This window comes from Equus asinus, chromosome 21 (genome assembly GCF_041296235.1).
Source record: "Equus asinus isolate D_3611 breed Donkey chromosome 21, EquAss-T2T_v2, whole genome shotgun sequence".
NCBI lineage: Eukaryota > Metazoa > Chordata > Mammalia > Perissodactyla > Equidae > Equus > Equus asinus.
The window spans coordinates 51466358-51482055 of record NC_091810.1 but is presented as its reverse complement, the minus strand read 5'-3'; the positions used below and the strand labels follow the sequence as shown (position 1 = coordinate 51482055).

Sequence of the window (15698 nt, the reverse complement as noted above, 5' to 3'; positions counted from 1 at the left end):
ATACTGTTCAGCCTCATCTTTCAACAGCCCTCACATACCCTGAGCTACAGCCTACAGACTACTTACAATTTTCTGGAAGGGACGATGCTTTCTTTTGCCTCTGTACATTCTACTGCCTGCAGTTATGTCTTTCCTGATCTGTCTGGTCAATTCCCACCCATGATTCAAGAGCCCTTCCTGACATCCTGAATAGTGGCCCCCAGCCCTATCATGGCATACTCTTCATACAGCTGCCATTACTTATTTACAGATCTATTTCCTCCAACAGACTATGAGCCCCCTCAGTGAATGAAGACTGCAGTTTAGAATCTGGATGCCCTGAGGCAGACAAGGTTAGTGTCCTGACAGCTGGAAACATACACTTCTAGTAGCATAAAGAGGAGTTGCTTTCTTCCAATCCCGTGAGGATTAGGCAGCCACTAAACGAGAACTGGACTTTGAGCCAGAAGGCCAGAGTTCAAGTCTTCTGTCTAGAACTTGCCCTCTCTGAACCTGAAGAGTTCTTCCACCTACATAGGAATGACAATTTCTGTCTTGCCTACCTCATGGGCTGTTGTGGGGATGAAATGAGATAATGGATATGAAAGTGCTTATTAGCCAATAGTAAAGGACCATACCAGTGTGTCATCACATAACAACTATATAGTCAAATCACAGAAGCAAGGGAACACCCAAAGGCAGGGCAAGCTAACACTACAAACAGTTGCGCATACTTATGACAAGAAAGAAAAGAGCTCAGGTTTAAGCCTGTAGAGCTTAGTGCCCACATCCACCAAACCTTACCTCTTTTCTGAATACTTCTTTGCTTTTCTTAGCCAGCTCACTGGAGGTGTCTGCTTCTGCTGTCTTAGGCTTTTTTGACGTCTAGAAATGGAAAAGAAAACACAACAGTGCTGGCATGAGAGGTCAGGGTAGTGAAGCCCTGCTGTTCTAGAACCTGCCGTTCCTTTCTCCAAGTTGGGATACTTGACTCTTGGTATTAGGATTCATTTAGGATCCTAAGGCGGCATGTCCTGGAGTCAACTTGGCTGCTGTTACCACTCTCACCTCATGTTTCAATCCTGTCATCTGGCTCTGCCCTCATTCCTATAAACCAAGTTCTAATTCTCTACCCTAGGTCAAAGCTACATCCTTGATGTAGCTAAACATTTCCAGTTGTTTCACAGTCACCTTTTCTGCAGAGCAGAATGTGCCGTGTGACTTGGACCACTCAGGTCCCTGCTCTGAGCTTCAGTGCCCCACAGTGTCCAGTGAGGCCTGGGCTCAACAAGTTCTACCTCTCCCAGCCCCAACATTCTAGGATTCCAGAACAAAGGCAAAATGCTCTGTTCTGAAGAACACCACACAACTGGAAGGTCCAACCACATCATGGTCCTTATCCAAGACCCTTCAAGGCCCTTTAGGTACTCATCATTTTTCCTCCAAAAGAGAGCTGGCCAGACCAGACAGTCCTAGCATGCAGGAGAGACTCCTTGGAGGTTGTTGTCTCCAGTTCAAGAATGGAAAGACTATAGAAGTATCAAGGTAGGGAGGGGAAGGAGACGAGGGTCATCTGAGTCAGTGAACAGATGAATAGATGCTAAGACACAGAACTCTGTCCCAAGCTGCTAAGATGATGACAAACCTAGGAATACTCCCTTCTAGCAGTGCTAAAGGGGAGGCTGCCATGTTCCCCCTACCTAGGCACTGTCAAAAGGTGAGGGGCCAGCAGCCCTGGCATTCAGAGCACCTGCCATGCAAGGCCATCTCTCCACACCTTTGCCCATCACCAGCCATCAATGCCATTCCTAGTAAAGGTAATTTTTCATGGAAAAGATTATGAGCACTCCCCTTTGACTATAAGTCACTTCAGATGGATGTAGAAGCTGCAGCTGGTATTACAGGTACTTCATGTTTTTGCTAGCCCGTTAGAACACAGACTTTTTTTCTATTCCCAACCTATCCCCAAGTTCTAATTCCTCCATTTCCATAAACAGTTATGAAGGTGCTGGTAATGAAGGAGGTGTTCAACTCCCTCTGCTCTGGACTGCCTCCAGAGAAAGGTGACACTCCCTCGGCCCTGGGCTGCTACAAATCACCTTTCTCTAATTTATCATAAAAGATTTACATATTTTTCGTTTTTATACTTTCTTTCTGTAGCTGTGGGAGCAAGGCGGGGGGTAGAAAGAACATACAAATTCAACCTCTCTTTTCAGGAAACAAAACAAAACAAAAAACACAACTAACTCTATTTTAAAGCGTTTTACTTTGGGATTTTGTGGTTATTTTTTCCAGTAGTAGAGAGTTGTGGGTGTGCTTCACAAAAGACTTCAGGTAGCAAGGGATCAAGAATTGCCTGAATAGTGGGGGCCAACCCAGTGGCGCAGCGGTTAAGTGCGCATGTTCTGCTTCTCGGCGGCCTAGGGTTCGCCGGTTGGGATCCTGGGTGTGGACATGGCACCACTTGGCAAAAGCCATGCTGTGGCAGGCATCCCACGTATAAAGTAGAGGAAGATGGGCACGGATGTTAGCTCAGGGCCAGTCTTCCTCAGCAAAAAGAGGAGGATTGGCAGTAGTTAGCTCAGGGCTAATCTTCCTCCAAAAAAAAAAAAATTGCCTGAATAAGCTAAGGAAACTTCAACACATCCCAGCTGTTCTCTTGTAGATTTCAGAGATGAATAGCAACAGCAATGAGTACAGAAAGCCCGCTGAGGTATGACAATCATCTCAAGGCTCCTAGTTGTATACAAGAGGCCAGGCTCTCAGTGAGAATACTGTGTAAACAGGAATGTTCTGCTTCCCTCTGAATGGGGTATGTGTTCAGAAAGCTAAATAAATCCAGTGCATATTTAATAGCTTTCTAATTTAATTTCTAACTTGGTGAAGTTGACAGGGCTTTAAAAACACAGTTATAGAGCATAATCCACTGAGCTCTGTCTAGGAGCTTTCATGGTCCTTTTCAGTGCTATGCAGTTGGGATTAAGAAAGCAAATGTTCAAATGAAGGGTGCCTAGACTTACATCATGGAAATCAAAAACCAAAATGAAGTACTCTTGGGAATACTGAAATTCATGTACCCTTCTTGGTCTTTGGTCTACAAATGGCATGAGAAATAATTTTAGAAACTGGTTAACCCTTACTCAAGCCCAATGCCAAGCAATACCATGAGCCAGAGTCAGAGCTAAGGATAGCTTGATAGACATTGACATGAAACACCCTGCAAACCCCTCAACTCCAAAAAAGTCCCATTTAAAGTGTTAGCATTCCTACAATACATAAACTTTTAAAGTCAAGTGTTTTTAACCTTCCCAAATGCCAATTGCCAATTAAAAACCCTTTAGCACCAGAAAAGACATTAGACTGGGACCAAATAGTCCCCCCAAATATAACAGGTTACTTCATGGGTAGGTGACATCTACCTGTGTTGTAATTGGTCTCAAAGAAATTCTAGGAACCCACCAGGGAGGTGGGGCGGGTGCTCTGATACATAAAAAAGCAATGTGTTCCCAGGTTCTCAGTGATAATTGGTTTGCCTTATCTATATGTTGGTTCATCTGGGACATTGGTCAATGGAGGATTTTGGTAGGAACCTATGTGAACAGTGGCCAGATAGAAGGCACACAATGAGCTGGCAGAGGGTCTGGCGGAAAGCCAGAGCTTACTGCCTTTAGAAGCTCTGCTGTCAGCCTTCATCGGAGACCTATCTGGATTCCTAGGGAATCTGGTCAGAATATGACCAGATATGAATATGACAAAGAAAGTCTAAGTACCTTCACATTACCCAAGGTGAGGCCTCAGTCCTTTTGGCTTAGTAGGGAATGGCTTGAAACTTATTGGATGGCTCTAGTAACCACACACTAACTGGGTAACACAACAAATGCAAATTCCATCCTTTATTATACATACAGACATGACCATGTCACAAAGCCCATACGCCTTGGAAGTTAGAAGTGTGGCCTGACTGAAATAGGTCCTGACAAAGACAGTGGATATACCCAGCCAATGCTGCTCTCTCCCTGAATTTAATTAAACACCCTTTGGAACATGAAATGTAAAACATTATTCAAGGAGGAACTTTATTTTTGGGGGCAGCACGAATTCAGAACCAGAAGGAGAAAGTGACCCATCAGAAACACTACACACGATTCAACCCAAATTCTGCAATGCATGAACCTGTATACATCAATTAAAAGGTTAAGAAGGAAGGATCCTTGAAATTAATAGAAACTCAGTATATTGTTTTGGAGTTGCTACCACCTTTGGTAGCAAAAAGAGCAAAATAATTTATTTCAGCGTTTGGCTCCAGATAAGGCACTACACCACACCCTAGTTTGTCAAAAAGAGGCAGGGGGTTGACAGGGGAAATGGGAGGACAGGAACAAAAACATTTCTGAGGCACTTTCTAGAAATGTTTTCAAAAGTCCGACTGGATTTAACATAGGCTCCATCTGCTCCACTCAAAGACAAGTGGATTTCATAGAAAACCTGGAACTGAGGTCCTAAACACATTACTAGGAACCAGCAGGCCTCCAGTGTAGTGCAGCCCTGGGGGCTTTTCTCTGGTCACCCAGCTGATGACCAGGCTGTGCTTATTAGGCAACTTAACCATCTCCTCTGCAGAGATCTGAACTCTGGTTTCTGACAATCCTGTCTCAAAAGTGATTTCCTGGTTCCCTCTCCAGTGCTCCTAAGTGATTTCATATGGAATCCTTTCACAAATTACCCGTAACTCCAAAGATAGGATCATCAATTGAAAAGATTCTTGGTCCCTGATCTCGTCCTCTGCAACTTCCTCAATCCAACAAATACTCTACAACTACTATTTTAACATAACATTGTTTTAGGACACCTATTACACCTTGTGACTGAATGTTAATTAAAAGCCAGAAGGTAGTAGCAAAGAAACTGCCATCTCTCAATCATGCAAGCAGTCAGCAATGGTTTGCATCTGGGGTTCTCAAAGGGAAGATTTAACTTTACACTCACCAAATGATGATGATGGAAGAGTACAAGAAGACCAAGAGTAGAGACCACTCGAGGAAGACAGAGAAGGAGGGCTCTCACAGATGCTTAGTCTCATCATCAAAAGCTCTTAATACCAGCCATCCAGCACCACACAGCACACTTCAAAGAGTTCTCTGCCCATCACGTACATTCCCTATGTTGATACTAGAAACCCGTTTCCAACAAGCACCAATTTACTGATGACTCAAACCTAGAACGGCCTACTAGCAATTCCTATCCTGAATCATGCAGGGAGCTCAAATTCCACACTGAACTTACCCTAAATCTCATGAAATTTCCTTCATTCCCTAGACTGAATAATGAGATCTTATCCACCCAAACTAAAAATGAGGGTGATAGGCCACCCTTGCCTCTTTCATACCCACTTGTTTGCTAAGCCCTGAATGATGCCTCTCAAATGTCTTTGCAAGAATCCCCAACATCTCCATTCTTAGTTCCTCACTTTGCCTAAACCATTATATTAATACTTTCCAATCTGATCTCCCTGCTATCTGATCTCACCTTTTCAAATGGGCGTGTTTCACTCGAATGACACACATTTGATTGTCTGACTCCCCTGCTTTAAAAGGTATTCATTGGCTCCCGAGTACTTAATCATATAATAATCACATTAGTAGGACACCAAGATCTCAGACAATTTAAATGTGACCTACTTTTCCATTTTTTTCTTGCTCACTACCCCCCATATTCACCCAAACTCTTATCATACCACATTATTTTTATTGTTCCCTATACATGCTTTGTATTGTCTTGACTTTATGACTTTGCAAAAAACTGCTTTATCTGCGTAGAATGTTCTTTCCTGCTCACCTTAGCTATAGGTAAAATCATGTTTTCTCTGACATATTACTGATTATCGTCTCAGACCATTAATCATTGTTCCTATAGCATTTTGTACATACTTCTACTATAGCAATTATCCCATTGTATTCTTGGTTTACAGATGTGGCTATTTCCTTAGACTGAACTTCTTGAAGACTAGTACTTGGTCTTATTTCTCTTTCTATGCCTGATACTTCACCCAAGGCCTGTGAATTAATGAAAATATACATAGTACAGTCTGTACCTCCATGGAGATTAAAATCTAAGCAAAGGCCCTAAAGATGAAAAAAATGGGGCAGAAGGAATAAAACATACCCCCCACAGGCATCCTTCTCCTGTCTATTGAGATGCTAGCTAGGTAAATGCAGTTGTAAACTGGTTGGGAAGGTTAGATCTAAATAGGTCCCTAGCAATCCAAGTCAGACTAGGTCCTGATGATAGAGACTACTGTCTGGAAAGGGATACAAAGACTGACACCTCAAGCCTTTGACTTGTGCTTCAGTGCAAGGTTGGCTGGAAGATCAAAACTCATTTGTTGCTTCATCTACTATACCCAGATCAAAGGGTTAATAACAGAGAATAGATACCTTGCACTTAGATTTCCTCATTAGAAATACAAGAAAGGTAAAGTTGACAAATCAGAGATAAAAGCCCAAGAAGCCAATATACAGAGTGAATGTCCAGACAGTTTTTTGCTGGAAGCACATGACACTCACAGGGTTTTCCCTTAGGTACCTGTCTCTACAAAAACTTTCCCAACAGAACCTTTATACACTGCTGGTAGAAATGTAAAATGGCGTAGCTACCTTAGAAAACAATTTGACAGTTTCTTAAAAAGTTAAACAAAAATTAGTCATATGACCCAGCAATTTCACCTATGTCCAAAGACTTGTACACAAATGTTCATATACCATGATTCCTAACAGTCAAAGAGTGGAAATAACCCAAATGTCCATCAACTGGTGAATGGATAAACAAAATGTGGTATATCTATACAATGAAATTTTTTAAAAAATTATTTTATTGAGGTCATATTGGCTTATAGCATTGTGTAAATTTCAGGTGTACATTATTATACTTCAGTTTCTGTATAGACTGCACTGCATCATATTCACCACCAACAGTCTCTTTTCCCCTTTTGCCTTCCCTCCACCATCTTCCCCTCTGGCACCACCCATCTGTTCTCCTTATCCATGTGTTTGTTTATCTTCCACATATGAGTGAAATCATATGGTATTTGTCTTTCTCTGACTTATTTTGCTTAGCAGAATACCCTCAAGGTCCATCCACGTTGTCACAAACAGCATGATTTTGTCTTTGTTGTGGCTGAGAAGTATTCCACCGTATATACACACCACATCTTTATCCATGTACAATGGAATATTATTCAGCCATAAAAACGAAATTCTGATACACACGACAACAAGAACGAACTTTGAAAACATGATGCTATGTAAGAAGCCAGTCAGAAAAGGTTACGTATTATATGATTCCACTTATATGAAATGTCCAGAAAAGGCAAATCTACTAAGAAAGAAACAGATCAGTGGTTGGACTGGGGGTGGGTATGGGAATTAACTGTAAATGGGTATAAGAAATCTTATTGGGGGGATAAAAATGTTCTAAAAGCAGATTATGGTAATGGCTGCATAACTTGGTAAATTCATTAAAAGCCACTGAATTGTAAACCTAAAACAACTGAGTTTTATGGTAGGTATATTATATCTCAATAAAGTTTTTTTAAAAAACACGCCCCTCCACAGACCTGTGCTTCTGGCCATGACAAGTCAAAATAAACTTTTCTGCTCACTGTAAACAACTAAAAACTAGATAAAATACATGAAACAACAGTTTCTATACACTGGACATTAGGCAGCACTGGATTACAATCCCAGAGACAAGGGAAAAAATGAGGTAAGCCCTTTGATTATGTTGGCTTTCCATGTCTACCAGACCCCAGTATGAGGAAGAAAACCCAAGCATAGCACGGTGGTCTCAGTGAGCTGAGGAGATAGAGACCTGAGTCCACAGTGTCTGAGATGAGCAATAAACTAACAATTTCCAGAGCTCACAGAAGGCTGGGAAACATTTGAGCTTCGACTAGCCAGAGTGAAGAGACCTTGGTGTTAACCTGAGGCATTCAGTGGAGATCCCAGAAAGGCCATCCCTTAGGTAGTAGTAGTCATCTGAGATAAAAGATTACTCTGGATTCAACCTAACAAAGATTAAGCACAAGCCTCTAAAGAATCAAGCTGATCCATAGGTAAATTAACTGGTTACCATAACAAAGCTCAACAGTCTTAAGAGAAAATAAAACTCTGAAACTCAATGACTTAACAATCACAACGCCCAGTGTTCAAATGAAAATTACTAGACACAAAACAAGCACAAAAAAACGTTAATCTGATAACCACGAGAAAAGCTAACAGAAACATATTCAGAAATAAAAGACTGGAATTAGGAGACAAAAATAAAACAGCCATTGTAAATCTTCAACGATATAAAGGAAAACATGAGGAACTTGATAATATTAAAAAATAACCAAATTGAAATTTTAGAACTGAAAAATAGACTTGAAATTTAAAAAATTTCCAGATTTGATGGAAAATATCAACCCACAGATGCAAAAAGCTCAAAACACCACAAGGTTAACACAAAGAAGACAATACCAAGGTATATCACAATCAAATTGTTAAAAACCAATTATAAAGAGAAAATTAAAATTTTTCTCCATGCAACCAGAATAATAAGAAATATATTCTTATTACAAACTACTATAAGTAAAAAAAAAAAAAAAAAAAAAGGAATAACAACATCTTTTAAATGTTGAAAGGGGAAATAAAGTATCAACTTAGAATTCTGTCAGTAAAAATATCCTTCAAAAATAAAGGTAAGAGTCTGGCAGTTTCTTACAAAACTAAACATACTCTTATCATATGATCCAGCAATCATGATTCTTGGTCTTTACTCAAATAAATGAAAAACTTATGTCCACAAAAAACCTGCATAGGAATGTTTTTAGCAGTTTTATTCATACTGGCAAAACTTGGAAACAACCAAGATGTCCTTCTGTAGTTGAAGGACAAATATATAAATAAACTGTGGTATATCCAAACAATGGAATATTGAATATTCAGTGCTAAAAAGAAATGAGCTATCAAGCCATGAAAAGACATGGAGGAACCTTAAATGTATATTACTAAGTGAATGAAACCAATCTGAAAAGGCTACATAGTATATGAGTCCAACTATATGACATTCTGTAAAAGGCAAAACTATGGAGACAGTAAAAAGATCAGTGGTTGTCAGGGATGGGGGAGGTGGAAAGGGAGGATAGGATGCATAGGGGGAGCACAGAGGATTTTTAGGGCAGCAAAACTATTCTGTATGATACTATAATGGTGTATACATGCCATTATACGTTTGTCAAAACCCATAGAATGTACAACACCAAGACCCCTAATGCAAACTATGGACTTTGGGTGATGATATGCCAATGTAGATTCACGGATTTTAATAAATGTACCACTCTGGCAGCTTGTTGACAGTGGGGGAAGTTGTGCATGTGTGGTGAAAGGGGGTATATGAAAACTCTCTGTACTTTCTGCTCAATTTTGTTGTAAACCTAAAAGTGCTCTAAAAAATAAAGGCTGTTAAAAAAGGGCAAAGAGGGGGGAGGTAGTAAGGACCTTTTTCAGACACAAAAAACAGATAATTCATCACAATTAGACCTCAAATACTTGAAATATTAAAGACAATTCTTCAGACTAAAGGAAAATGATTTCAGATGGAAACTCAAATCTACACAAAAGAATGAAGACTGACGGAAATGGTAAATATAAGACTTTGCTCCAAGTTTTATTTATTTATTTTTTGCTGAGGAAGATTTGCCCTGAGCTAACATCTATACCAATCTTCCATTCTTTAGTACGTGGACCACCAGCAAAGCATGGCCGCTAACAGAGCAGTGTAGGTCTCCACCAGGAACCAAACCTGGGCAGCCGAAGTGGAGTGTGATGAACTTAACCACTAGGCCACTGGGGCTAGCCCTGCTCCAAGTTTTAAAAATGTCTTTAACATATAACAAACTATTCAAAGCAAAAATAATAATGTATTCTGGGGATCATAACATATGAAATAAGATAAAGTGGTACACGGTACAATAGTAGACTGTATTAAGATAGACACACATACTGTAAACCTTAGAGCAGCAGTTCTCAAAGCTTTATGTCTTAGGGTTCCTTTATGCTCTTCAAATATTGAGGATCCCAAAAAAGCTTTCGTTCATGTGGTTATAGCTATCAAAATTTACCATATTAGAAATTAAACTCAACTGAAAAAATTTTAAGTATTTATTTTATAATAACATTAACAAACCCATTATATGTTAATACCAATAATATAAGTTTTTGTGAAAAAATAACTATATTTTCCAAAACTAAAGAAATTTAGTAAGAGTGGCATAGCTTTACATTTTAGAAATCTCTTTAATGTCAGGCTTAACAGAAGACAGCTGGATTCTCATTTCCTTCTGCATCCAATCATGTCAGGTACCCTTGGGAAAATTCCATGGTATACTTGTGAATGAATGAGAGTGACAAAGGCATATAATGTTTTAGTAGTATTACGAAAATAGTTTTGACCACACAGCTCCCTTGAAAGGGTCCTGGAATCCCTAGAGGTCCCCATACTACACTTTGATAACCACTCCTTAGAGCAACCACTAAAAAACAAGTAAAGCAAAGAGGCTGGTTTCTAATAAGCCAACAGAAAAGATAAAATGGAATATTTGGGGGGAAAAAAATCTAAATTAATCCAAAAGAAAGCAGGAAAAGGAAAAGAAAACAAAAGACACATGAAAAAATTAGAAAACAAACAGTAAGAGGGTAAATCTTAAACCCAACCTTATTGACACATTTACTAAATGGCAACAGATTAAATACACCAATTAAAAGGCAGAGATTGTCAGGAGTCATGGGTGGTGAAAAAGTATGTTACAAAGACATCCATAAGACTCTGGATTGCTTTGCATAGGTGCTTGCAAATTCCTCTATTTGCAGTCTCATTCTGAATTTTAGGGCTTGTGGACATAAGCCTTGAGACATAAGCAATGTAGAAAGCAATGAGCTAGTCATCTGCTCTCTTTCCTGATAGATTCATTCAAAAACTATTAAGTAGTTTTATGTTTCTAAATGATAGGTAAGCTAAATAACCTTCTTTTGTTCTTGACAGGTACAGAACCTAAAGCCAAAATCTATACAACACCTTCTTGAATATTTACTTGTGAAAAGTTTCATATATAGTTCATTCTTCTCTGTGAGTAGATTCTGAAAAATCTCTGAAGAACAGCTCTCATACATAGCCAAAGGTGCCCTTCACTAAGAAATGGAAACATTCCCAAAGTCAGGTGGTTCACCCCATCATTGCCAACACAGAGAGTCCTCAAATGTAGGGGCAGTCTTCTGCTGGGGGTGCTGGTCAGCCCTCTCCCAGCTTCCATGGGTCCATAGCACTTCAGTGGACTTCACAAATACTCTCTTTACCTTCTATGATAACTGACCAAAAACAATCCCAAAATCTTGCATACTATTTATCATCAAAGATCATCAAAATCTTATTTCATAAGAGCTGACGGTGACTCAACTCTCGGCTACAGATAAATGAATGTGATTGATTCTATACATGAATCACTGACTAAAACTCAAAGGCAGCTAACACAGGAGTCGCAGTGACCTTCCCACCACCAGGTAAGTGATTTGAGCAGTGGGGACCCCTATCATCCCTTACTCTCACCCATAGCACAGTGCTTTACACAGGACTTCAACAATTATTGAGCTGCTCTTCTTTTTTCTTTCTTTCTTTCTTTTTTTTTTTTTAAAGATTGGCACCTCAGCTAACAACTGTTGCCAATCTTTTTTTTTTCCTGCTTTTTTCTCCCCAAATCCCCCCAGTACACAGTTGTATATTTCAGTTGTGGATCCTTCCACTTGTGGCATGTGGGACGTTGCCTCAGCGTGGCCCGAGGAGCAGTGCCATGTCCGCGCCCAGGATCCGAACCAGCGAAACGCTGGGCTGCCAAAGCAGAGCACACGAACCTAACCACCAGGCCACGGGGCCAGCCCTGAGCTGCTCTTCTTAAAAGGACTGTCAGATTTGACTGTCACCTTGTTTTATATATAGGATGGATCATCCGGACACCATCATCTGAGCCAAAGAATCCAGTCATGCCTAAAGCCAATAACCACTCAACTTCCAAGTTAAACAAGCCAATATGTCTCTTTTTATGTTTACAAGCTCATCTGAACTGCATTTTGCTTACTTACAACTGAAAAAGCATTTGGAAAGATAAAGGTGTAACATTAAATGTGCCACCTACGATACGAGAAAGTGTTTTATGGGCAAGGAAAAGGGAGAAAAAGTTTAGACAATTTGTTTTCCTTTCCTCTGAATTACATAACTAGTATGTTTTGAGCTGGTTAGCAAAGGCGTCATTTACATAAAATCAAACACTAGATGTAAAACCTCCTCAAATTGATTTTTATCTTCTGCTCAGGTAGAAATGGTATAAGTATTTCATGAAGAGGTCAAACCTTAAGTTCACTCAAGGAACTAAAGTTATAAGCCCTATTTTGGTTTGACTATGACTCTAGCAGAGAAGATACTTCTACCATTAACTATTTGTTCACAATAAGAAATACATTTGGCAGTTTACTTTTTGCACTCTCATTATTATTATTATTTGAATTCCAGGAGGGATCTATTTACATATTTGTACTATGGCAAAGAAGAATAATGGAAAAGTTTCTCTCCAATCTCCTCTGAAAACTGAATAAAAACTGACATCTTTGAATCGCCATTAGAAGTCTTGCTCTATAACCACTTAAGATCTGGTAGTAGGTGGAAATACTTCCTCTTTATAATTTCCCACTCCTTCTCATCTTTACACACGTACCAAACCTCTTCCCAACATACATAAGAATACCGATATATCAGAGTTATTTTTGAATTAGGCATTAGATTTAGTTCAGTGCTTTCCTGTCCCAGGATATACTATATTTGCTTTTGTAGAACCCTATATGGACTCCTTGTTGTGTGTTGCTTAATACTCCTGAAATAATTTGATGATATAATTGAAACAAATGTCATGAGGCTAGTCTTAAAGAAATGATAAACAAAGGCTGCACTATATGGGTTGGTGTGAGAAAATTCTAGTTCTCTTACAGGTATACATTCTTGTATACAATGAAAGTCCCTCAGTCAAACACTTCTCTGCTATAAATGCAAATGTGCTGACTTCTTAACTTTCCTCGTCTGTCCCGATACACCACCTGAAGCACACCTTGGGGGATATAATACATGCTCACTTATTAAGCATAAAGTAATAGTATATATTTAAAATATTTTGTTCTTTCAGAAGCTAACTACCAGGTTTCAAAAAAAAGGTATTAAAAAATACATAGGATTCTTTGTGGTCTCTTACATAGTGGTGTTAAATTTAAGCTTTTTTAATAGTGCTAATGAGTGGTACAGTTATTTGAAAATAGAAAATGTTCTTTCTCTTATAGCTTGACGTTATAGCAGAGCACCAAGGAATAGTTTCCTCTTAGACACTGTGGAAATCCGACCACCTTAGTCATTCCCAAGTGGAATTTCATCTTGGGAATCATCTCTATTATCTCACTACACAATGAAAACAAACATAATTTTTACTTGGTGGCTTAAACCCCTAAGTAGACTCTGTTAGAAAACACTTTTCTGTAGCCATAGAAAACTGTTTTTTTTTTTTTCCTTCCAAAGTTCCTCAAGCATAGTCAAGTTACAGCCATAATACTCTCAACATTTACCCTGTCTGAGGTCTGGCCCTTCAATTCCACAAGGTTTCACAGCTTAAGCAAGCAGTAAGAGCTTCATATTTTACAATTCATGAAAGGGATATTTATCCCTACACAGTCTACTTGTGGACTTTACAACTAACTACTTTCTCTCAACTTTCAAATCTTATCAACCAAACTAACAGTCTGTTACTTTGCCATCCAGTGACAACAAAAACAAAAGTATTACCTCTAATCCTAATTTTGAACTCACACTCTGGTATGTTCAGATACATTATAAATTATAATAAACAATTAATTTTCCACTAAAATCTACTTAAACACCCACATACTTTTCCACAATTGTCACTGTGAATGTCATTACTTCAGGGCACTCCAACTTTTCTGGAATTCAGTGTACTTATTTATTACAACTAATTCTAGGGCAAGAGTTGAGGAGCTACAGCCTTGCCCAGAACATGTTACTTACTTTCTCTGTATGTTATCAGATATAACATGATAAATATACACACTCTGAGTGGTATGTATGTAGAAAGCTTTCATGATTTATGAATTGAATTTAACTTAGGTATCTTTTTGGCAAATGCCAAATATATGCTGAAGAGAGAAAAAAATTTCTCCCGAAGTGAATAAAATTTAAAAGAAGTTATAGATTTGTTTCCACTTTAATTCTCTCATTCCAGTTCCTTCCTCTCTTCCTTCATCCCTCTCCCACCTCTCCCGACTGACTTAACTAGTTAAGTGCCTCTTCTTACTTTCAAAACAAAAAAAATACTATTCAGATCTTAGAACATAGAAATATGGTCTTCTATTTCATTCAAGACACCTCAGCCTTGGAGACAGCAAGACCTGTTACAAGTGGAAAGGGACAAAAATTGTTATAACTCAATCACTGAGTATTTGATTTATATGTACTCTAATCTCAATTATTGTCTTGTTAGAGGGAGATGAGGAATAAGCTCTTTTTTAAGCTTTCTTTGTTCTAAAACAGTATTTCCATAGTAAAATATGTCTGTGTCAAATCTTTTTCTTTTTTTTAAAGGAGGGGGTACACCTCTTTGGAGAGGTTTTGATGTAACCAGTTTAACTTCTTTCCAGACCCACCAATCCCAAAAAGGCAGGACATTAAACCACACTATCTAAGTAAGACTTCAGTTAAAGACCAAACACATTTAAAAAGAAACATACGGCATCAAGAAGAATGCAGTAGATCTACAGGGAAAGAGGTAAGACATATTAAAGGAAGTTATAATGAAATATGAATACTATAATTCTATTTGTGTGTTTAAAATGAAAAGAAAAGAAAGACACCTGTGTGTGTGTGTTTTCCAGAAAAATCTTGAAGAACATACACCAAAGCAAGGTTTCACAGCCATGGCACTATTGACATTTTTGGCTAATTCTTTGTTGTGGGGGACTGTCCTATGCATTATAAGATGTTTAGTGGCTTCCTTGGCCTCTACTCGCTAGAAGTCAGTAGCATCCCCTCAGTTGTAACAACCAAAAATGTCTCTAAATATTATTAAATGTCCCCTGAGCAGCAAAACTGCTCCTGGTTGAGAACCCCTGCACTAAAAGATTAACAGTATTTATCTCCAGAGAGGAAAGTATGATGAAAGGAGAGCAGCTGAATAGAAAGTAAGAGCTTTTATTTTTTGTTCTACATATCATACTTCTGTATTGTTTGGATGTCCTACTTCCCCCAACCTCCCAACATTTATTACGTGTAACTCTCCAGAACAATAAGGAAAAATGGAATCCCAAGACTATGTGGCTACTGGCCCTACAATATGACAGGCCACAGATTCCCAAATGATCAGGAAACACATGTGTAAGCCACACTCACCTTCATGGGGTTTTCATCATATGTTGGGGTTCCCAGGTCCATCTCAGCTTCATGCTCAAGGCTGGCATCATCTCCTGGGCTTTCCCAAGTAGGAGGATCCCACTGAGTCTGCCTAGAAGAAGGTAAGAACAGCCATGCTATCATGGCCAGAAAACAAAGAACTCTGGCATAGGTATCTCTGCTCATACATACAT

General features: G+C 39.0%; 1 protein-coding gene across 7 annotated transcripts in view; it reads right to left on the bottom strand.

The window, feature by feature from the left end:
• SETD2 (SET domain containing 2, histone lysine methyltransferase) overlaps positions 1 to 15698 on the bottom strand; it is a 118405-nt gene that overhangs the window by 2532 nt on the left and 100175 nt on the right. For all 7 annotated transcript variants that reach the window (XR_011496455.1, XR_011496456.1, XR_011496457.1 and 4 more), the window contains 2 exons: positions 15505 to 15616; positions 784 to 864 (listed from right to left, as the gene is read on the bottom strand). Coding sequence is in view for 4 of the 7 variants with exons in the window: in XM_014828819.3 (XP_014684305.3) it covers positions 784 to 864; positions 15505 to 15616 (193 nt within the window). In the remaining 3 variants the exon portion in view is untranslated. The remainder of the gene's footprint in view (positions 1 to 783; positions 865 to 15504; positions 15617 to 15698) is intronic.